The sequence below is a fragment of the Adelges cooleyi genome, unplaced genomic scaffold (genome assembly GCF_023614345.1).
Source record: "Adelges cooleyi isolate 19-005CV unplaced genomic scaffold, UGA_ACOO_1.1 ACOO_flye_CR_arks_rails_tigmint_CR_PRNA_574, whole genome shotgun sequence".
NCBI classification, from domain to species: Eukaryota; Metazoa; Arthropoda; class Insecta; order Hemiptera; family Adelgidae; genus Adelges; species Adelges cooleyi.
The window spans coordinates 9021195-9046531 of record NW_026096268.1 but is presented as its reverse complement, the minus strand read 5'-3'; the positions used below and the strand labels follow the sequence as shown (position 1 = coordinate 9046531).

Below are 25337 nucleotides of genomic sequence, written 5' to 3'. Positions count from 1 at the left end.
GCTAGATCCTGGAACGATTTTTGCGGAATATTTGTTTACATAGATTACAAGTAACTGCCAAAAGCTGGTTAATTTTTTTTTTGTTTTTAATTCATATGGCGCACACTTGAGTACGATATTTACGTATCGTTTGCCCAATGTGCTTTACGCTATAATTAATAATAGCAGGTGACTTTTTAATTAGTAAATATGACCAAATTTATCGCTCCTAACCACTAAACTCAACCTGGAAGGCAGTCATTTTGTGTACCAATTTCATGGAAAGCAAAAATCCTTCGTTACTTTTTTATGATAAATATTAAAATGTTAGGTTAGGTGGTGATAATATATAAAAAAAAACAATAAATATCATGGACAAAACAGTAACTGTTCACAAAATGGCAGCCGACAATAGACAATACACATTCCATATATTTAGTTCAGTGATTCCAACTCATATCACATATGTATTAGTCTTTCGAACGTAAACTATTGATTTAAATGTTCAAAGAAAAATAAATAACTCTCAATTATGTTTTATATTAAAGTCTGCGTGTAATATTCCTGTCACCTTTGGGTTCGCAATTTTGTAGGGTTGAAAATGTCAAAATGTAAAATGAGTTTTCCAGATAATAGAACTAGGGTTTTCCCCGTTTTCCAGGAAAACATTAAAAAAAATGTAATATAAATAGCAAATTCTCGAAAAATACATTAATAATAACTAATGTTTTTTTATGAAAACACGTCTACAAAATATAAATAACCATTCGTTCCTAACTTGCTGTCAAACAAAAAAACACATCATAACTCACCGAGTCATTAATTTATAGTTTGTCTCAGTTTTCGTTCATATAAAATATGTTTTTTAACTTGCCAGTAAAACATGTGTGTTAAAATTATTTTTTATTTAACTAATATTTTTTTTCAAACGGGCTATTCAAGGACATAAACTTTATTTCCCTGAAAATTCTACAGTTTTCCATTTTGGCTACAACTTAGTATGTATGCAAGGTAAACTTCTGTCTGTACCTACTGTAAATGTCGGTTTGGTAAAAAATATTCAGGTGGTCGGTTCACTGAACTATGGGCCGCAAGAGTGGCCATTGTTATTAATCAAAGCGCTTGGGTATTTGTAATTTTATAATTAAATACATTTTTTTTTTGTAGTAATTTGTGATTAATTGAAGCGATGGAACCCAAAAAGTTACAAGACGTCACGTTTTTTTTCTTTTCATAAAAATAAGTTTTCAAACTTAAGTATCTGTCGAAAATAACTTTTTTTTTTACACGGCCAATAAAATCTTTAATTTGGTCACTTGTAAAATTGTGAGGCTCTTTTTCGCGAAAATCTAATTTCTTCAATTACTTGTCTTAACCCTTTTTTCAAAAGGCATCAGAAAATTTCAGGACTAATAGTTCGCTAATAACTCGTGGGCCATTAAACGAACGATGTAATATAATATCATATATATTATATATTAGACACTGAATGAAGTGAACACGGGGCGAGTAACAATAGTCAAGTCGAGAGGGGACTCGAATAGAGTAAATTGGAAAGCAAGCCCAACCGGGTTTCTGCATTGACGTTTATTTAAACCGGGGAAACAATGGCTGTTGTTCCGGTGGTGCAGTCGTGGCATTTATATTGCTATTATTTTCATTTAGTTTCTAAGCTTAATCGATTCCGCTTACATAACGTTTTTGGCGAGCGCCGCAATTCGCTATGAGCGAGTGAGTTTGTTCGACCGTTTTGCGTTTTTAACTCGCTTATCTAAGTAAAAAAATAATAAATATTATTATCAGCCATTTTCTGCCCCCCCCCCCCCCACAAAATGGTCATACTTGTAAATCAACGAATTTCCGAGTAACCTATTAGCGGAAAATGAAAATAAAAAAAAACAAACGCGGATAGTATTTCTTTTGAGCAACGCATAAAAACAAAGGAAAAAAATACAATATAAATATCTTACGGTCACGCCAGGTACACTCCTACTAGGTTTAAATTATTATTATTATTGGCGTCTCTATAGTCCTCCAAACAGAGTATTGCGCAGATAAAGGAGAAATTTGTTTTTCAACAATCCACATCAAACTGATTTCGTTCGAAATATACAAAATTAAAATTGAATTTATTGATAAAAAATATATTTTGATCTATTATAATGTCTACACTGTCGTCGGCCGGGGCACATTTAAAATAACTGCTATTTTTAAAAAAAAAATTGGGGATCGGTGAAAATGGAAAAGGATGAGAAGTATAAATTTACAAAAAATAAGTAGATCAATAATCCTCTCGCGTTTAAATTAAGGTAATTTCTTATAGTTTAAATTTTGTTGGACTAAAAAACAGTGGCAAACTGTTTCAATTACAATAAATTAAAATGTAAAAATAATTATTCTATACATGGAAAAAGTAAATAGTAAAAATAGTTATTTTTTTTTAAATTAGGGTTTTTATTTTAGATCTGTCTAAAATCGTTATTATATTGATTACTAAAGTTGTATCATTGTTTTAGAAGGCATTATAAAGAAAAAAACCAATTGGGCTGTACAAAGAATTCAATCACGCCATAATATTGTTTAAACGAATCAATTATGTATTAATAAAAAGTTTAGTAAGTGATTAACTTTTGAAACTTTTTAACCGTTAAAACACATTTGTTTTTTACTTGAAACTATACAAATGATGTTCGATGTGATTTAATGTGGTAAACATTTTGTATCGATAACTTTTCACGGACAAAGCGCAACAATATACATTGTTTCACAGTACACAAAAATCAAATTAAATTTAACCATAAAACGTTGTTAGCACATTAAAAATATCCTTTGTTTGCGAGTTGACGCGTTACTTTCTTTAGATTTACATTTTACAAACAAATTATAGACAATAATTGCTTTAGGGTTTATTCGAATCGGCTACAGTTGTTTTATTTAGTTTAAAAATACGAATTTATTCATTTAAAAAAATAACAGTCGTTTTTTGTGTCCTTCAATACAATATAATATACTGGTTAATTTAATAATAGTTATATCACAAGTGGTTGAGTTTGCTAAAGGCCAAACCATTATTCGAACACCGTACATCGATATGGGATAACGTTTTGCATTTACATAATATTATATTTTTTTATTATTATTTTTTTTTTTTAGTAGGGTGGATTTGACAGGCGATGAGAGTTCTCCCCCACGCCGATATATTATTATTTTAATATTAATGCGGTTTAGGGCTCGAGTTGTGATAACCGCAATTTCTGACACGTTAATGTGATGTGAACTCTTGCGAAAACTTCATTAAAACTAGTATGCTCGTTTTCATACCATAATATTATTGCCTCCTGTGGGCTTCTTTGTTGTTGCACAATCAAGTCGGACGGCGCCAAATAATAATCACTAAGCGCATTCTATTCCTTTGCTCCTTAGCTTTCAGATGATTTGTGTAAGATTTGTATCAAGAAATCGGAGACAGTTTTTTGTTAATTTTTTTTCTTTTTAAATATCTAATTACTGAACTAACAATTGCACATCACAGTTTAACCTTTAATTTGGGATTTTGTAAAAAATTACCTATACCCAATTCCATAATATACGGGTGGAGTGGTATCTTGCATTTTACGTGTACTTGATGTAATTCAACTATCAAAAAGTTTCAACAATATTTAATTGATTTATACTCAACTTACTGTAACCGGTTACAAGATACAAGATCCTCTTAAATTGTGTTACCAGATAAAAGTTACGTTTTACTGTTGTAACTTTTTTTCTAGGAAAATTAAAATTGTTTATATCGAATAACATTTAAATCAACTAAAAAATAAGATTTAAGTATATTTATTAGATCAATATGTCGACTGTGTTAAGGTATTGTACTCGTGCACTCTAATTTTACTCATAAAGTACTGTGATCCACCAATTGTCTGGACAAACCATAATTGCGTAATGCCCATGATGTATTATTGTGTATGATTGAACGACAATAACTATATTGTTTGTGTGTATACTGTATGTCCGTTTAAGCTACGACAGCCTAAAAATACACACCGACAGTGTGTGGTGGTAAAAACAAATAAAAGTCCCCTAACCGTGTCCGCATTGAGAACGTGCCGGCTTCTCAATTGCCTCCATCCGCAATCCATAATTTTATACGGGCTTTAAAACGTGTACAAAAGCGAGTAGTTCACATTTCCTGTGCTCATAAATTGCCAGCTTGAATATATATTTTTTACATGATAAAAATACAATTTCACTCGATCGCCGCACGCTCGTGTTTAGGATAATAATTTTTTAGTACATGTAATACAAAGTTGGTGGACGACATGCGACTGTTTTCTGTGATAAACAGATAAATTACACTAATGTGAAAACTTTTTTGGGTTTTCAAACCCATAACGTGCCGGCCGTTTGTTCTTATCCAAAGAAAAGCATAACAATAAAGGTAATACTCATAAAGATAACGATTCTTTTCTTATACTGTACACGGAAACGCGCCTTTAAATCATAATCGTTTTCAAATTTATAATCGACCAAAAAAATCTTATCCGAAATCGATTGAGTTCAATAATTGATTTGTAAGCTCGGTTGGCCTTTTTGTCTGTATAGTTTAATTTTAGGCATGATACAACACACAAATCCTATAAACAAATTGAGTAACACATCATTTCTTTTATCAGCTCATTTCTCCTTATCTATCCATATCAAACACCGTTCCTATCATTTTCTTATCTCTTATCAGATGGTCCTTCTTTATCTATCACTATCGTAATTTTTATCAGCTAGTTTCCCATTATTTCCTTTTGATTTCATAGCAATGAGATCTAATAAAAAAATCTTCTCACTTTTTTTTTATTAATAAAAAAGATCTCGGCTGCCGAAGGTATTGTGCTGGATTTGGTTTATTTAACTTTTTGAACTTGGGGATAAATCATATAATTATAATACCTTTCTTTTATTTCTTTCAATTTTGAGTAATTAATAATGTTTCAACGTCTATTAACTGTGTTTGATCAGTCTTAAAATACTAACATATTAATGTTATTTAGGCACGAAAATGTCATCGAATATTTCAGATTAATTAAATGTTACCGTGATTTGTTGTGTAATTGCTGATAATGTAACTTAACCTAACGAACCTACTTAGTCTGGGATTTGAACTAAAATCAGATTAAAGTTTCATATAATATGATGTGATATGCTTTGTTTAATATTAAAGCGACACAATACATACATATGTAGTGTCATATGTTTGATGGAAACTATGTTGGCCTTTTCACAAAACGTCTGGAAGATTTATATCGTTATTCTATCTCGTCCGGGGTCGTGTTGTCGCAAATCCTTAAGGCTTAAAGTATGGCGTTTCATTTCCGGTCTTTTAAACGCGTCTTGAAATGGCGGGTTGTACAACAACGTTAGATGTTCTCATACACTAGACTCGAGCACACATGTAACTGTGGAGAGAGAAGAGAGAAAGAACGGCTGTCAACTGTACATATATATCATAATGCTCATCATAAAGGCAATAAAATACACGGCCGTACAATCTTTTTTTGGCGTTTAACGTCGAGACGGGGATTTCGTTTTGACGTAGTGGGTTCAAAGCCGATTGTCGACTAAACGCTGACTAAACAAATTTGACAGTTGGGGCCCATTAGGTTTAAAGGGAATGTGGTTCAGTTTTATCCAGACGGTCGCTCGTCCATAAAAAAGGAACTTGGGCCACGGTATCCCTGCTAGATCGAAATAACGTTTAATCAACCAATTCCACAAAAGCTCGAACAAATCTCAAACTCAAATGGGATCAGCCAGCCGCGAAACGTCGATTTTCTTAAACATATTCAACGTGTTATTCCTATCAAAATAAGTAAAAAGTCCCTTCAGATTTAGCGTGCTGCTAGACTCGGAGTGCCTGGAATAGGTAATCAGCTGATAATCGGTTATTTGGAAATTATCACAGGTAAATATATAATAAACTAGATTGCTCAAGTGTTTATGCCAACAGTAGATATAATTGAAGTTACCATTTTCCGCCATCTTTGCGGAATTTAGAACGTTATCTCATGTTTACAACTATTATCAATGCTTACAACAATTTTAAGTTAAGCCAATAGCACAGAATCACAGATATATTTATATATTATTTCATACACATATAAATACTAAAAAAATGGTTCCATTCGACTTCCATTTTTATCACTAGTTAGCAATCTAGTTGATTATATTTATCTGTGCGGATTATTGATTTCTTCTTACCATTAATATCTTATCAGTTGTCCAGGGTTGACATAATATAAAACTGGAATATTGTTATATTATAATTTTTCAATTTATATAAAAACTCATAGCCATCAATCTCAAGTAAAAATAGTATGGAATAATAATTTTTCCCTTAGACAGTGTGCCAAACAATCGCTGGTCGTTTAGCAAGTGCGTTTTTTTTTGTGATTCAAGTCAATGATTTATATTATATAATATTTTCGTTTTGACAATTATAGAAGTAGGTTACCGGTGATATTTATCAACGGCAAGCTGTGGCGAATGTACATCAGATCGATTCGTTTTTAATGGTTCAAGACGGAACACTGCTATATTTTTTCTTGGATGACGGTTGAGCGGGAGGTGAACCATCCGTGGCAGGGAAGTAAGTATGTATGTGCAGACTGCTGACATAATATACTTATCCTATATATAGTCGCTTCCCTCGAGGTCGGGCGTATAAGTAATTCTCCTTGTCGATATTGCTTCGGCCGATTTTTTATTATTATTATTTTTTCTTTGTAAAATAAATTATATTATGTTCAGCGCACTGCGCGCAAGTCCGAAGACCGGACGGAATTCGGCGGACATTATTATATTATATAATAATTTTTATCGGCTCGAAACGCCATGATTTGTCAGAAGTGTACGTTTTAAAGGCGAAAATATAATATTTTATATTTCAACGTTTTCAAATAACCGAGCACAAACTTTGTCGGTGCCCCAACCCCTCGCATAAAAGACACTATTAAGCTTACTTATAGTGACAATTGAAATAGATTTTTTTTGTTTAAAATAAAAAAAAAATCTCCATAAACGAATATCTATTTGAAAATGTGTCTAAGTGTTAATAGCTACATATTAACGATAAAAATTAAATTCATATTTAAGTTTGCATTGTTAAATGGACAAGAACGCCGATGACAAGACACTAATGATGATAGACAAGCGGTTGTTGTCTACCTATTCAAACGCAGTGACGATGACAGTGTCGACGGTTGGCCGGGAGTCAATATTATTATTTAATGGGAAGAAATTGCTGCGCTACTGTTGTAAAAACCCAATAAATATTGTATTCGAACCTTTACAAAGTCATTGCAAACGAACGAAAAATCCAAACGCTGACATTTTTTTAAAAAATGTTTATCTTCAAATTTTGTGTGATCATGGACCACACTGTTGATCACCTTGTGTACGTATAGGCATACTTACTCGTCGTCTATCCGCACACAACACATTATGATCACTTTAACTCGGTGTAGGTAGGTTATACATTTTAGGGGTTGGTTGTGCTCTCACCCCCTGCGAATTATTATCGATCTCGCACGCACCAGACTTTATTGCGTCGTCGAGGTCCTTTACCCTTCGTGTAATATATATAATTACATATATATATATATATATATATATTCTGTATAGCTATAGGCTGGGTCGCTTATTTTCTCTATTAACAAGAAAGCGCGTGAAGGACGAGACGGTTTTGGAAAATAACACACACAAACATACATACCAAACCTATACCTATACACACCAGGGTTGACCGTCGTTTCTCTTGGCCTTTGCACACAACCCACGTCGGCAGTGGGGCCAGTCAGTTGTGTAAAACATTGATTTCCAACAACGTTTTATTTTAATGTTATTAATCCGGCACGACCACCGCGTTTACCATAACAAGGGTTTTAATAAAAAAAAAATTAAAATAATTTCTCGATTTTGAAGGGGAAATGCGTCGAATTCGTGATTTAGATGATTTTATATATTTTAGATAAATAGACAGATGCAATATATACTTAAAAAAAAGTATAAAAACAATTTTTACCCTTTCAATGAGACTGTTTTGAGTTATTAATATTTTCTTTAGCGTACACCCACTCCTAATCTGAACTGAACAGCTCAGACGGTTCAAATGTTTCTATTTGTCGAGGACCGAGTAAACAAATCGATAAAAGCACAAAACAGTATTTTAACGGGACAGATTTTGATCTTACTGAAAAGTGTTACTGAAATTTTGAACCTACCCTCAGCCATAAATCATGTATGTCAAATAAAAAGTTAAATAAACATTACCGCCATTGCAAGTTTCGCGAGGGTGCAATAATATGTATATTTTACTCTTCTAAATCTTTTTATTCATTTCTTTTTACGTTGAAAGAAAAATTTGCCTTACAACAACATCATATAATGTATGTAAGTACCTACTCAAAAAGCTAAATTTCAAACAAAAGTCCAGACACAGAAGCGTTTTTTTATAGCTCTACATGCCTCTTCTAGGATAGGTCTATTCGTGCGATTCTTAAAACGTACCATAACCGGTACACGCATTAAAGGAGGAGGGCTGTGAAAAATCTTTGTGCGCGAAGAGCGAATCGAATTTTGAAGTGTTCCAATATATTTGAATCACGTTTATCGTGGCTTTTTGCCACGACACCCCTCAGCCGCCAACCCGCCCTTTCCGTGTATTGTCAATAAAAAATTGCTTCCCCGGCGTTTATTGTATTTTATATTATATATTTCGGAGCTTAATATAATAATATCCACCCTCGTGCTCGGATCAATCCGAATCATTCCAACAACGGCGTTTTATTATATTATTTGTGTTAGTGCGATGGCGCGTGCCTGGCAAAACATGAAATTAATTTCATCCGTGTTATCGGGCCAGGGTTAAAAAGGGATGTTTAAGGGGATTCAAGGTTTCGGAGTCCACGGTGATATAATCCCAACAAGTGTGTGCAGATGTATTTAAAAAAACCGCGTCAGTGAGATCTTATAAGTAGTAGCTTGCCAAAGATCTTTACCTCCTTGCAAGTGACTTTGTGCTTAGAATTATATTAGAAATCATCATCTTAAAATATGCGATCACAATTCGCTGAAATAATGCAATCGTTTTGAATCCGAATTTTTTTCCTATGCATATATTGTGAGAGAAAAAAAGGGATTTCTTCATATTTATGGTGTTCAGGCGATATAAGATAAGTTGTGATTTGTTTTTCTTTGCATTTTTATTGAAAATTAGCGCAAAATTGAATTATGTCCACCCAAAATTGGCCCTTATGGTTTAAAAAAAACACTTGAAACCCATCTATCATCCGGTGGGAGGACTTCTAAAGAGAGTGTATTATTATGTATACATCAGATAATATATAGTCGGGACGTGTACATAATACATAATTTAAGATAATATTATTATTATTATTATAAACACTGTAGTACAACACCGAGTACTGTAGGCTGACGAATAATCGCGCGTTAAGTCGTCCTATTGTGTTTTTAACCAGTACAACATTTCCGATACAATCTCAAGCCACCAATAATTGTTATTGACACGGATTTTGTTAAAAATTCATTAGCGCTAAACGGGATAAACGTAAACACATAGAATTTCTCTTATCCAGTCCAATAACTGGATAATAATATGTTAGTAATATGGGGCACAGTGATTTCCTTTTTGGCCAAATCATTCATAATCTCCTCCGTTGTGCCGTATGGTATATCATTGTGCAGTCCCTTATACCAAAAAGCTATTGATTCCGAGCTGATCTTTAGCTTAAGCACATTTTTATTTGTTATTACACCCTGTTTATGATGTATCGCTAGTTTTCACACTCCCTTATCTCTATATTAGGTCAATTTAGGTCAGAAAACACTTCCTCATCTGTTATCACTTCTTATCTGTTATCTATCGACCATCTTTGTCACTTCTCCTTATCTGTTATCGCTCATCCGTATTATTGACTATCAGTCGAATCGTGTGAAACACTGTGGGGGTGGGCGCTATAAAACCATAGTCATGGTTTCCCTTTGAAGATGAGCAAATTTCTTCCGGTCTTTTGAAGCCATGCTTCTTATTTAGTATTCTGAACGCGTCGATTACACGTCACGTAGTTTGCATTGCAGTTGCTTAATCCGCTGTCGACTCACATATTGAACACACGCAATAAAAATGCGGCAAATATTACATAAGCCGGTGTACGAATTACCATACAGCCCAGTGGGATAGTCCGTTGGCTGTTCGCACAAACACTGTAGGACGTGGTCGCTTTTCTATTTTTACCCGAAATTAAAATAGCAATGGCGATGGCATTACTTTTTTGTTATCGAAAGTCGTTAAACGTGAAACGAGAAATACTCGATTGAATTTTACACACTACCACCGCCGTGGTATTATAGTTTAGCAGTATTATAGCTCTCACAAATAGTAAAACTGTTGAAAGTAAAACGCATCTACATTGAAAATGCTCAATATTTACTGGAGCAGATGCTGCTCCCTTGAAAAAACAACACAAAACCCCTTATTTGCCTATGAGAGTTATGTAAACTGTGTTTATGCAAACACTCTATTGTTTTTAAATATTTTTTTTTATATAAACAGACTAGCAAGTGACGTTGGTTTGTGTTTGGTTGCCGGGCAGTGTTTGGTTTTACTCAATTTCGTTAGGGAAGGACAAACTTACTCGACTTTTGGTCGCTTTAAGTGCCCTCGGTAGGTATAATATAATTTCTTATCCTACAACCCCCCCCCCTTCGACCACGTCATTGAAAAATCAATATTTTCACTTGGTTTTACACTGCAGCTCAGTTATGTATTATACTCCTATAATTTTATTTGGTTGAGTTTTTTTTAAAAGTTGTTTTAGTTTGTATAAAATCGAGTGAAGTTATTTTTATTAAGTAATAATTTTCGATATGATAAATGGCATTGTTGGCGATAAAAGTTTTAACGACTATTGATCCGATGTAGGGGTCAACACTTTTTAGGTTAAAATAATTGAAGGGCACAGGGGAAGAAGGGTAGTAGTCCATTTATGAAAAAAAAAATTTTCGAATAGTTTTTTTTCAATATATGCCATTTGTTTTTTTTATTTATGTCAATAGATTTTTTAAATATTCACATTTTTTAGTAGAATCGCACAAAATGTGATTTTTTTTTGTTCTTATGTAAGAGGGAGAGGAATTCACGAAGTGTATTTTTACTATACTCTAAAATTTTCATACATGGACTACTACCCTTCTTCCCCTGTGACAATCAATTTCCAATGTCACTCGCCTACATTATGTATAATATTGTTTTGCACATTTTGCATAATTAATCTATTTACACTCTAATTAACAAAATACAGAAAACGGAACGGCGAAGGTGTAGCTTTACAAAGTAATTATTACATAACAATTAAAATGAGTTATTTAGCTAACTCCATTGATAACCTAAGGAATGTTCGGAAATCTTAAGGTTTGTTTGCTGAGAAAAAGTTAGACAAAGTGTAACGACCAGACAAGTCCGATTTTATCAATATAGTTTTTTTTCTAGAATAATATTCATGCAATACCATTATTATCTATTTTTTATTTGGCAACAAATCTAATTATACTTTACAGATGTATCACAAAGCAAAAACGCCCTCTATCTTTTTAAAATAATATAGGATGTAAAGGTTTTTATTACAATCATCCGGACAATTAAAATAAAAAATAAATAACTTACCGTCTGGTCGTTGCGTTTAATTGTTAAATTTAACCCTACTCTCATTTTTAATTAAATATTTATGTCAACCGAAGCAGAATCGACGAACCGATCTTTTGATGGTGACTACATCGAACAAACACTTTTACACTTTTTTTTACAACGGCTGTATTAATAATAATTAAAGTTTCGGGGATTATTGTATATAAAATTAAATTACATCCGCGTGCCAACACCTGTTATTGTTGTATTGGGAAATATTTTATATCATTTGACATTTTACAAACTGCGTCTGAAAATAACTACTGAAGCTGCTAACTCATTAAAGCCGTTTGGAATTGCATCAGAACACTGTCGTTTAAACGAGACAGATTTTTTTTTTTTATTTGAAGGACACGGTTTTCAAATGTAATCCCCAGGAAATAAGCATTCCAGACTTGCTTGGAGTAACGAGTTAGATACCGTAATCGCATACGTCAAACTTGACAAGAATTTACCTTTATCGGATGCGCCTTATCGCTAACAAACCGTACTGTTAGATCACATTAGATCCGTGACATGTCTCCCGTCGTTCTAATGAACCTCTTGTGCGATTTTCTTCTTTCGAGAAGCTTCAAACCCATCGAGTGTTCGTCCTAAAAGATTAGATCTTCAATTTTAACAAACGGTTGTATATTGACTGTTTCATATTCCTTTACAGCTAACTGTTCGAAGATTTGTTATACTATTAATTAGCTTTCTTGCTATTTGGATATACTAATAATGTACAACTCTTAGGAAAATGTATTATACTTTTTTTATATTTAAAATACCATGGTTAATTTCTCATCATTCTCATATTCTCATGTCTTCGTTGTATATTTTCTTTAGTCCATAATTGTGGTGCCAGGTATCCGAAGCTAATGGGTACATTTAACAGGTACCCTTCCATTTTTAGGCTCTTCAACTGATAACTGATTCCTCTTACTACTTTATCTATTCTCATTTTATTTGATCCCGTAACAAGTTATTTGGGAGTGTGTAAATCAGTAAAAGTTTTACGGTGACGTTATGGGAACCTATTCAATCCCATTTTGTCCTGACCTGCCCTTTCCTATCTCTACTTGACCTAAACATGGATGAATGAAAACTGTTTAACGTATTCCGAGTTTAGCAGTATGCTTGAATTGAAAAATTTTTTTGGTTTAGAGACTATCTCAAAATGTCTAACTGAACTGATCAAATTTTATTTTGTTTTTCATATTGCAGGGATTCAACGTGATAACGATGACGGACCATCAAGAAGCAGATGAAAGCTGGCCGGTAACCGAAAACGTGCTTCGCGCTCTGGAAGAGGAGATAAGGCCACTGGCCGATCCTAAGTTGGCCGACCAAGAACGACGGGAAGACCGCGTCAAGACGGCTTCCGTTCAGCTCAACGTCCGGGCGTGCCTGGAAGAACGCGTCGAACCCACCGATGATACTGTTGACACGAAACCGGAAGGACTAGTGGCAGCACCGAGCAGACGAGACCCGGTGGATATGTCCAGACAAATTCAAGTCGGCCTCATGTCCGTCAAGTCAGCATATGTCGACGGGAAGTACTATGGGTCGGCGGAACAGTACGTGTCCCGGACTGTGGAAGAGCTGTTGTCACGGGAATTTGCGTCATCGCCTCCAGTCAACGCCAGCACTTATACGGTGGGCACTGTCGAGTACGATTCGGACAGACGGTGCTTTCTACGCGGTTTCGCCCAACCCAGTCTCGGCAGTGTGCTAGTGGACTGCACTCGGCTTTCGGTGCTTCCCAAAGACCGAAGTACAGTGAAGTTTTACTCCACCCTGACCGCTAGCCCTGACGGACTACCCCTGTTGACGCCCCATCACTTTCACGTGTTCTCCAAACTTATCTGATACGTGGGATGTCTTCGTGTCCTGCTTCAGCAGAGAGTCAAAATATGCCAATCCCAACTTTACAGCCATTCATTGCGATTTTCCACTGTTCTGTTTGGGGTTTTCACGTAGGAACTCATGAATTGTTCATAGATAGACTCTAGATTTCAGGCTATCAGATAGTTTACAGATTTCTAGCTTGTCAAAATGCCGAAACCAACTCGCAATGACCTTCTTCAAACAATTTGGATCCTTGCGATGATTCATCTACCTGTTCTATCCTTTGGCACGTCAGCTCTGCTGGGATTCAACTAATGAATCATCGCGTGGAGATCAGCAACAAATAGTTGGAAACAATGAATGACGATCCAGAGTTTTCGAAGAAGGTCACCCAAACGAGAGTTTGGTTTAGCACATGGGAAATTGTAAGCTCATTGAAATCCTGAAATCTGAAGAAACTTCTAGTACACAAAAATAATTACTCTGCAAATTCCATACCAATTAAGCCCTATCGTAGGCTAATCAATTAAACTACATCCTTACTTATTTGCCATGTGATAGATTGTGGTGCAGTTTGGAAATACCAAGCAACGCTAAGCACTACTCGCAGTTCTTTTGTAACATCCTCTGTATATATTGTACATATTGTATACGATACATCCATTTTTTTAGTTGTAATAAAAAATTTGAGCTTACTTGTGAAAAAAAAACCGTTTTCCACTGACTTTGTCGACCTTTTCCACATCATCCGCGTCACGTACCAAACACCGCACGGTCGTACACGGGGCGAATCGTTTGAAATCGATGAATAAAAGAAGAGGGTCGTTAATAAAAAAATAAAATGTATATATATATATATATATATTATATATACACACCAATAAGTTATGCTCGAACGGTGTCGTTAACGGTATTTTTATTTTATTATATTTCATTTTTTTTAATAAACGTCGATGGATATTGATTGAGTTAACCACGTGACTAGGTGCGTAAAAAATGCATCGAATACTTTATACAAACAATATTGTTATCAGCAAGTTAGCTACCTGGTTTCGATGTAGGGCAACATAATATAAAATACAACATTTTTCATTAGTTGGAAATAACTCCAGTTAGTGTGATTTTTTGCACAGAATTTCCACCGTGGAAAAGACCAAACGCTGCTACCGTGTTAAGTGAATATATAATATATAAGGGGAGCATAACCAGCAAAAAAAAAATCGTTTGCAACCCTTCGGACCGTACCGTCGTGGTCCGTTTGCCAATTTAGCTCGTTTCCAAGGGGTATTATTTTTTTGCTCCCTTCCCTATTTTAAATTGGTCCAGGGTGTAAACTGTTTCCCCTTTAAAGTGCCCGGGTTTGGCGTTTTATGCACTTGTAGAGGTTTAACCTGTTGTTGACTTTTTAGGAATATTTCCATTATACTACGGTTTGTTATGTTTTCCTGCTGGGGAGTACAAATAAACAAAAGCCAGCACAGTGGGGACGGTACATGATGGTGAAGTCATAAATCAGTCAAAGGAACTGAAACACTTTCAATTAAAACGCTTCGATAGAACTGTAAAAACAATTCTACTTCTTAGCTCCGCATCAGAAGTACCAAGAAGTACACTGATTAGATTAAACTGAGAAATTATTAAATTATTGGGTTCTAGGAGATTATCTGCTGTTTTTATTTATCACTAACACTTCCTTTTCTCTTAACTCTCGTCCTTAATAATATACTTTTTTTTGTCATGTCCTCTATTTGTGTCTATTTCCAAAGCATGACAACAGAAACACGGTCCTCTCTTTCTTGTCACAAAACGGTATAAGCAAGTGTCGTCGGCTTCATCAATTTTAATCTTTCCTACCAAGACGAATGATACATTTAGCACTTGAGATTTGATCAAATCCTCCGTCCCGTCTTTTGTTTCATCGTGTCTCTTTAATTGTTCGTGCAATTATTTTCTCATAATGTCTTCTTAGCGTGCCCTTCTTAACTGAATTCTTTATAGTTAAAACGAAAAATAACTACTAAATTAATTTGCGTTGTATCATTGCAGTTGTAACAGGAGAAGAAAATTGCAAAATCTGAAGTTAACACCACATTGGAATAACACATTTTGTTTGTTCCATTTTTTGATAATTTCTCCGGACGAAAACTCGTTATAATTAGGTAAACAATAAAATAATATATTACACTTGTAGTGTAATAAATAATAATTAATAAAATAAAAATATCTAAACGCGGTTAATTATTTTTCAACGAATATTGTATTTTTATTTGGTTTCTCTTTCAAGTGTGATTAAGTTATCATGTATCAAGGGTGATAATTAAACCGTTTATTCAAAAAAGGGAGAAAAAAACACAAATTGGAAAAACACAAAAAACTGTTATTTGCTGACTCTTTCTTTTTGCATTGGAAACACTTTCGGTTACTTTTTTTAAAACTTTTTTAAGTAGATACTCACAGTTGGCGAACTTAAAGAGATAAAAATTAAAAGCCTTTTGACGAATCAAATGTTATTTCAAAGGGTTATTTGCCAAATAATACACCCTTGAACAAAAAAACTAATTTAAAATACAAATTATAAGCATTCTTTTTCAAAACTAAATTCTCTTCTGAAATCACCTACTTTTCCCCGTTCGTCAATAAACGAGGTTTTCGAAAGCACATTTTAAAATAGACTTTAGAGCGTTGACTTGTTCATTTTGGTGTAGAAAATTGATAACTTATTCCCTTTCTTTGTTGGCCGAATCAATTATATTTGAAAATCTACAGCCCTGTGTATAAAATAAAAATACCAATAAACGCTAATGAATTCCTACAACTAACAATTTAATTTAATACCGACTATTGGTATTAATTTGATTTTGGTGCAAAATATAATATATATATATGAAATGATTAGTTTCCATAGTAACGAGACTTGATTGAAATTATATTATACATTTTTCCCTCGACGTTTACAACGTTTGATTCTATTTTGCCGTTGCCGTTGTGAGTTATTGATTTTTCACATCCGACTTAATCGCATTACCAGGATGTTTTGATCACAAGAGTGCTGTTAGGAATGATGATTGCATCGCAATAATTTTACAGCGAGCAATAAAAACTCAACGCCCTTAAAAATTACATTATGATTTTGATAGAATATCTAATATTATTATCGCCGGGAAAGTTTGGGAATTTACTTAAACGGAAAAACCAATCAGTGGGTTTAACCCAGGGTGTCGCAATTAGTGAATTTGTATGAAGTATGTGAAGAGAGGAGCTGCAGTGTGACCGTACCGCTGAACTCAAAATATAATATTGGAACGCGCATTGGCCATAGTAAGCTGCTTAAATACATAATAAACTAGATTGCCAAGAGTAGACAATAGACATGTCGTCAATAGAGATAATTGAAGTTACCGTTTTCCGCCATCTTTGGTGGGATTGAGAAATATATCACATGAAAATGTGTTTATAACAATTATTATAAGTTAAGTCGATAACGTAGAATCATAAATAAATATTTATACATATTATTTTATACACAAATAAATCACAAAAATGTATTCGTTCGACTTCCATGCTTATCACTAGTTTATTATATTTATCCGTGGGGATTATTGATTTTCTCTTATCAGTTATCCAGGGATGATCGATTTTCTTTTCCAACCATTGCATCCTCACCCCTATAATCATTTGCCCATCCATATCCACACCAAATCATCTCCCTAATCCTTTTCCCGTTCTCTCCTTACGACTCATTTTCGATCGTGCACTTTTTACCAGTTGACTCCCTTCCAAATAACCTGTTCAGCGTTAAAATCAGGCGATACGGAAAAATTGTTTGATAAGAGCTATACAGTGATAAGAATGATGATTGATAAGAAATAATAGTGCATTGTAGCCAAATCTTATAACCTAGTTAATTATGTATAAATATATATATATATATAAATATCTGTGGCTGCTTACAAAAAAACAATACCTATGTTGGATTTCATATCAAGTATACGAATAACCCAACGGGAAAAGTGAAGAAAAAATAATAATAAGAGGCGCACGCGAAAAAGGCCTTTGAACTCGTTCGTTCCGGTTTCGTGAAATGTTGTACAATCCGTAATAGCTATAGTATTATTATTATTATTATTATTATTATTATTATTATTATTATTATTGCTACTATTACTATTATTCTTATGGGTTACCGGTGAACACAACATGACCACGCGATCCTTGTGCTTAAAAAATAATAATGACCGTTCGCAGTATTACAATATTGGCCGAGGAAGTAAATTACCCTACGAGTCGACCTATACTTATTTTTTAGAAAATTGTGTAACAACATAAACATTTTTTAGTCTTTAAAAATAAACATAAAATTGAAAACGATATTCTACGAAAATGTCTGTCGACCTAGTCACGAATCAGACGACTGACAAAGGAAAACACATCAACTTTTTGTTCTAGTTTTCGCTCGACCCAACAGGGATTGTGGTCCCTGTGTTGTCGTCGCACAATGATGAAAACTTTGAATTCCTTGCATTGTTGTTCATAAACACTGTGACATATATACAGGTATACCGGGTGCACCATAAAGCGAAAACAAAAAACCGTTGTTTTTGGGTATTTCCATCTTCGGACATTTCTACGTTGTTATCACTATTATTAGTGGGGTTTTTCCCAAAAGCCAGAAACCAATAATCAAAAGACAGCCTAGAGTAATTAATAGTATATGTTGCATGTTAAAAATTAATTGTATTTTTATATCTCTAGAAAACATAATATAGACGGGCCGTGTTCCAGTTCAGTTTATTTAACTTCTGTTTTCAAGAGAAGCCATGTAAGTTCATGCATAAACGCTAGGTTGGTACTATTGTTACCGTCTGAAGGGCAAAAAAAAGTGATGTATTAATTAAGAAACGCCCCCTTAGATTCTTTGTTCATCACCATACCCATTTGGAATTCGATAAGAAAAAACCTGGAAGTCTTAATTACGTTTTGCCTGTTTTGAAAATACACTTTGTCATGACTTTATTCGACCATACAAATTTCATACACAAGTATATGTCAGATTAGGTAAAAAAACCCAAAAAAAAACACCAAACGGGTTAGGTTTGCGCCGTTGTTAAAGTTTAAACCAATTATTTAAATTCAATTTATTCGTTATTTTTTGGCGGTGCCCTTTGAATATGAATTAGCGCACGGAAAATAACACTGTTGTAACTAAAACACAATTTGGTTGTGATAAGTGAGACGAATTGAACATACTTTTACAGTTGACCCAATTCGGTAAACTAAATTCATTTTGACTCGACTATGTGAGAAAATAATAGTAACGAATGCCCAAGCTTTAAATAATAGTAAAATATAACAAGTATATTTAAAAATAATTGTTTTTAAATAAATTATTATTAATTAGGGAGGGCTTAGGAGGGAATGAGCACCCCCCATTTCGAAATAAGCATCCTTTAATGTTTTTCGGATTTATGTATTAGAATCTCTGCTTATGAAAATGTTCAAATATAAAAATATAACCAAAGATTTTTGCATGGTTCACTTACAGATTTGTCAATATTATAAAACATTAAAAAATTATATGACAAATTTGTAAAAACATAAACAATTAAGTTGGAGACACGTTTGCAGAACAAAAAACAATTCTTGTTTAAAATACTTGTTAATTGTAGTGTAATATATTAACATAGATATTTAAATACCTGGAAAATGTAGAGCTTAAGCTCACCTAAATTTTGCTTTTTGTATTCAAATTGCGCCTATTAGTGTGTTTTGGTAAGTAAAAAGTAGTTTGTTTTTTTTAAATTTGGCGGTCGAAAAGCCAAAGCGGCGGTCACACTGAGCGCGCAGGCGATACTCGTTATCACTGCGGCGGCGGTTGGCCTTCTCCTCCTCCTCCTCCTCGTAACTCCACTTTCGGTCACCAAAAATCAGAGTTGTACAACTGCAGCACAGCTTTCGATAACGAAACAATAAATTAACCCGTACCGTCCCGACACACGTCCCGCGGTATGTACAACTGCCAGTGGCGGCACTATCACGGCGCGACGATGGAATGTTAAGGCTGTTGTGTGTGTGTCGTAGCGAGAAACCACAGCGTTGATTGATAACAAATACCATTTGCCGAGTCGCCGTCGGGCATATGATATTTTGTTGAACGCGGTAAACGGAACGCAACGGCCATAGACGGCCATGGTGGACGGTAAGTCTTCGTCGACCGTCTGAAAGCCAAATGTTAACCACTTCGTCGACGTCGACGTCAACGACAGCCGAAATGGCCGACAGCGAAAAACTCGAACATCAGAGCCTGGTAAGTACAGACACCCAAAAAACTTAAAAACGCTTAACACCACAATATGTTAATTTGATTTTCAAACAAAAAAAAAACTCTTTATTTTTTTTATCTTTTCTAGCAAAAAGAATTCGAATGGGTGTTGAACGAAGAGGTCCACTCCATTTTGCATCAGCTCAACATCATACTCCACGTAAGCTCTAGTCGACCTAGTTAAAGCGTGCATCACACACACGTCTGTTTTATGTTTTAGGAATGCGTCCGACGTTTTCCGTCGTGGGACAGCGAAGTGCCGATTAAGCAGGAGAAATTTGTCCTGTCCACATCGCCCGATCAGCTGAAAAGTATCGTCTCCATTTCGGGCGACACCATACTACAAGCGGTAATTACGCCTTTTTCGTACATTAATCGTCCTGTCTAGCCGTAACAAACGTCTTACAGTTGGCCGACTTACTCGACGAGTTTATTTGTTAGCAGCTGTTATTGTACTTTTAAGATTTTCATTTTTCTTTTATTATTTGATCTTAACAAATCGGGAAAAAATATTAAGTACAAAACTAAGGAATAAAACTGCAAATCATTGTTCTTAATTTATTAACTCTCCAAACAATTGTGAAATATGTATTTTTACGCTAAAATTTCTCTCGTTTTTTTTTTTTTTAACGCAGGACATACAATTTAAAGTACAACGACATCAACAACAGATTATGTACCGTACGAACATACGTCACGACTGCCCTTGGAAACTGCACCAAGTGCAAGACGCCGGCAACCATTTGAGACAAGCCATTTTGCACATTGAAAAAATAGACAAGGAAACTATTTTCAAGTATATAGATAAATTACATATTGAGACTGGTTTTTCTTTATCAAACGTTGTTAAATGCCGATCGTTGAAATTTTCCAGTTCCTCTGAAGAAGTGTTGCACATTTTGCGCAAATTGTTGGGATGTCTGCAAAGGGGACGCACCAGTCTGATAGTGCCGCGCAAACGGACGATCGATGATTTGATAAAAAGCAGAAACATGGTAAATGAGCCGCTGAAAGTGCAACGACGTCGCTGTGTCATGTCTGTGGCACGGCGGCGACGTTGAGCCCGTCCGTGAACACTGTGAAATTGCTAAGCCATTGGTTACGTTTGTTTCAGAAGTGTTTGACGCCCATCCTGCCCGAAGATTTGGCAATCAGTTTTTACATACAGAGTCACAAGTTGATATTCGCCGTTTACCAGTTGTCGAGTTCGCACGGCTCGATGAAGTACGACACCTATCAGGCCGAGTGCACGGTGCCGTGGTTGAACGAAGTCCTAGTCCTGTTTACGGTCGCTTTGCAGCTGGCCCAGCAACTCAAAGACAAGGTGATTCTTCGGCGTTAATTTCATAAATAATTTTAACAAAAACAATTCATTACAATGTTTTTAATTTTTTTTCAGATCTGCGTATTCACTCAGTACAGAGATATTACCGTGTTGTCTCGGCCGGTTTCGGCCATAGCTATACACTCATAAGTATTTTTTCTTTTTACAATAATAATTAAATGTTATTTCGATGTATTACTTATACAGGAGCGTTTGTGCGATGATAATCGTTACGGAAAATTCTTCTTTTTTTGTTTACCAAAAAAAATGTTCTTCAAAACCCTTTTTTAGCTACAATGTGTAGTTTTACTTTACTTTAGAAAACGATTAAATTGAAACTCTATCGTCTAACGTAACCCTAAGAAAACTTTTTACGACTTGCACGTTCTACGACGTCTTTAATTCACTCGTTCCACTCGTATGGGAGTCGACGCCAAAAAATTTCACGCCTACTATAATATATAAACATCAGTATTGTGTGATATTAGTAATTATTATAGTTTCGAGGCAATGTGTATAAGCTATGTGCAAGTATTCTTCTATGTTTTAATTTTAAGTAATCCAATATTTAGGTTTATCGTTAATATTATAATGTTTTAGGACAATAATTAGATCTGAACGTTTGTTGACTTGGTAGTTTTTAGAAGAATGTGCTAATTTGTATTACTTATTAAGTCATTTTTATGTAAGCGTGTATACGTTCTTTCTTTCTTTTTTTTTTTTTTTTAAATATTTTTAAGCTAACTAGAAATCAATTGTTAACGTATTTAATTCGAAAATAAACTTATCTAGTTTGAAATTTTTGTACGAATTATTTTCTACTCGTCTTAAAAATTAAAAATAAACGGTTATTTTATTTTTCAATATGCAAAAGAAACCAAATAAAAACAAAAACAGCTGTATTGCAATAGAAAATACAAATTACAACGTTGGAAGACGAGTCGTGCGTTTGTCGTTTTTCGTATCAATGTATGTTGCAACATTCGGAATCGTCGAGCGGACACTTGGCTGGGAAATTGTGGTAGAACCAACATTTGTGTTTCTTCCATACCTTGCCGACGTTCTTTACCGGTTTTCTAAATCCGACACTTCCTTTTTCGACGACAAATATAAACCTGTGATTCCTCAGTAACGTCTGTAAGCCACCGCATTCATTTTTCAGCTTCTTCAGTCTCTCTCCGCCTATCTCTTTGGCCAGTTCTTCAAGGCCGACTCGACACGTCCAACCGCTGTTCTCGTGTCTCGTCAAAACGCCCACGACACTGTCGACTACGCTGCTGACCAAGTCTCGGTCGAGCCTAGTACAATTCCTGACCTTCTCCTCTGCGGGTCTCGGCACAAACTTGACGTCGTCACCAAACTTGGATTTAGCGAAATTTTCCACCGTCTCCACGACTTGTTCAAACTGCCATTCCTCGTAGTCCTTGGCACGACCGATCAAGCACGTACGCTTGGTGGACGGTATGCGCAAGCGATCGACTGACACGTTAAATTTATACACGTCCGCGCTGGTCGTTTCCAAGTATCTGAGGTAATCGTGGTATTGACTGAGCGACGAGTCTCGGCGTTGATAACGTGAGCCGTCCAATTCGAAAGTGCAACACGGAAGCAAAAAGAACTTGCAGTTGTAATTACTACGAGAAGCGACGACTGGAATCCACGGGGACAGCTCGTCGGAGTGGTTACCGATGATCCAATCGGCTTCAGGAAATTTGCATTCGGGCGATGACGGGTCCACGCTAGTAACCTGTGGACGATAAAAAATGTTAATTTCTTTTTATTTTGTGAAACGTTTGATAAAAAATCCGATTTTTTACTTTTAAAACTGTAGTTTTTGGGTATTGGGCCCACATGTTTCTAGACCTGAGATCGACACCAAATCCGGGATATCCTTCGCTATTCAATATGTGTACGAGCAGGCCGTTACCGCAACCCATGTCGACAAAGGTGGGCTTCGTTTTGTCCCACAACAATATCAGGTACGTGGCCGTGGCTATGTCTTTGGGTATGTACTTTTTTGGATCCGTCACTTCGGTCCAAACCTGATTTTCGACAACGAAACAATATTTTCGGTGAATTCCGTTCGAAATCCAATTGTTGTTGACTTTAAACACTTACTTTCATCAACGCTTTTGCGTATTTTTCTTTTAGCCGGTTGTACAAATGACAGTATTCCTTAACGCAAACTTGGGACAACGACGCTATTGTAGACTTTGACCCTTTATCGTTGGTAGCCCAATTCGTAAACTTGGGCAAGAATAGTTCGGTCAACCAGAACATTGATTTTTCATGTATCTCCGGTTTATTCTCAAGTGTGCCCAGTTTTAGTTCTAACTGTCCGTCGACGAAACTGATACTATACACATACGGCTCTAGAACGTTGCCGCTTTTAGGCGTAAAATCGTAAAACACAGCTGTACAAGATGAAGTGTCTAGAACAAAATTAAAAATATGACATAATAATTTAATTGAACATTAAATTATTGCCGAGGACTTACCGAGGATGCTCAGTCGTAGGTAATCATTCCAGTCGGCGGGTTTTTTGGTCAAGAGTTTCCATACTTCTACGATGATATCGTCGCCACCGCTTAAACCGAGACGATTTAACTTGTCGGGCTCTTCATACCAATCGACGGGTAGATCGGTTACTAAACTCAGCAGGTCGGTCGAATCGGCTTTGAGCGAACACCGGAACAACCGTTCGGCGCCCATCAAATGTCTGATCAACAAATGGGGTTTTGTGTTCCAAACGTTGACAGCTCCCCAATATTTGTCCACGGTTAAGTCTTCCACGGCCAATTGGGATCGTTTTAAAGTCCTCCAAAACCATTTCATGATAAACCGCTTGCGTCGCTGGCATAAATTTGCAAACGTCAAACTGATAATTTATTTTTAATAAGGTTCTGTCAACATAGTAGATCACAAGCTGAACTACTTGTTTATGTCAAACAAAAAGTAAAAAATAACATTTATAATTCGAAAAACAGTTGCATTTAGCATTACACCAAAAATAGTGAATACCAAAACAGGCATCTGCCAGTAACTGATGTCTACCGTCTGGTGATAAGAAAATGTTGATAACGATATCTATTGTGTTCCAAAGAGTTTATAAACAAACAATGTCTTGTGCACAAATATAACTGAGGTGTTATGATCAGATAACAGTTTGACAGTTGCAAATAATTGACTTTAAAAGTACTATTTTGCATTTTTCTGTGACTCGTTTGTTTTTTTCTATATACACTGACTTATTGTCTTAATAATTTGTATTTATATTTAAAAAGTATGATTTTACACTTAAAAATACCGAGAAATTATTAGAGTCGAATACCATCGGTTTGTTCCGTTCAAATAATCGATTGGTCGGATTGTATCTTCAAAAACAGGTATTATTACTTTACCCATCTTGGAAATTCATTATAAGCTACCAAATAAACATTATTTTCATAAGCTATATATATATTATTTTTATAATAATAAAACACCTTATACAAAATATCATATAGTATTTTATTTACAAAATTTTGTCGATCGTAACAACATTTGTCATGGTAAAATATATTGTTTCATAGTAGTATTCAATATACATATCGTAGTCATACACATAAAGTGTGAATAACATAATATTATGATAATAATAATAATAATAAAGTATATTATATAATAATATTAGAGAAAAATAATAGTAATAATCATAATGTAGTAACAAAATACAAAAAATAATAATCTACGTCCGATTGAGCAATTTGTAGAGCCAACGTTAACGTTTTGCCAAAACGTCTATAAAGTATTTGCGCTAAGTGTTCTCTTAACATCTAATATATAAATTGTATGTATTATACACACAATGGAATGCAAAACTCTTATTCATAGGTACCGTAAGTATTAACACGTTTATCACAAAGCCTGTACGATGGCGAACAAATTCGGAATGTTTTTATTTTACAACAAAAAAATAGTAAAAGTATCCTCTCTTTTTCCTGATTATTGGTACTCGCTTAACGACTAAACATTTAAACTTAATGAGTCAAAAATATAATGAATACAATAACTTAAGTGATGTAACATAATACCTAGTGTAGTTTTTTTTTCCCTTAAGAAATAAATTATTCACGACCTCATAGCGAAACAAGTAG

The 25337-nt window shown here is 34.8% G+C and overlaps 3 protein-coding genes across 4 annotated transcripts; 2 read left to right on the top strand and 1 right to left on the bottom strand.

Annotated features, from left to right (window-relative positions):
- The first annotated feature begins 4321 nt into the window (after positions 1-4321).
- LOC126842775 (uncharacterized) lies at positions 4322-14208 on the top strand. The gene is made up of 2 exons (XM_050579916.1): positions 4322-4414; positions 12935-14208. The coding sequence occupies exon 2, from the start codon at positions 12953-12955 to the stop codon at positions 13577-13579; it is 627 nt and encodes a 208-aa protein (XP_050435873.1). The 5' UTR covers positions 4322-4414; positions 12935-12952; the 3' UTR covers positions 13580-14208.
- A 5279-nt stretch (positions 14209-19487) lies between these two features.
- On the top strand, positions 19488-21914 carry LOC126843289 (protein rogdi). Of its 2 annotated transcripts, none has more exons than XM_050580707.1 (7): positions 19488-19862; positions 19966-20037; positions 20098-20226; positions 20513-20673; positions 20752-20872; positions 20995-21201; positions 21277-21914. In XM_050580707.1, exons 1-7 carry the CDS (start codon positions 19785-19787, stop codon positions 21349-21351), a joined length of 843 nt encoding a protein of 280 aa, XP_050436664.1. In that variant the 5' UTR covers positions 19488-19784; the 3' UTR covers positions 21352-21914. The 2 variants fall into 2 exon arrangements, with proteins under 2 accessions (XP_050436664.1, XP_050436663.1); XM_050580706.1 differs by having other exon boundaries at positions 19489-19862; positions 20992-21201.
- Positions 21915-22083: 169 nt separating this feature from the next.
- LOC126843288 (probable tRNA (uracil-O(2)-)-methyltransferase) lies at positions 22084-24243 on the bottom strand. The gene is made up of 4 exons (XM_050580704.1): positions 23700-24243; positions 23320-23633; positions 23019-23243; positions 22084-22948 (listed from the first exon to the last, which is right to left on the bottom strand). Exons 1-4 carry the CDS (start codon positions 24034-24036, stop codon positions 22166-22168), a joined length of 1659 nt encoding a protein of 552 aa, XP_050436661.1. The 5' UTR covers positions 24037-24243; the 3' UTR covers positions 22084-22165.
- Between the last annotated feature and the right edge of the window lie 1094 nt (positions 24244-25337).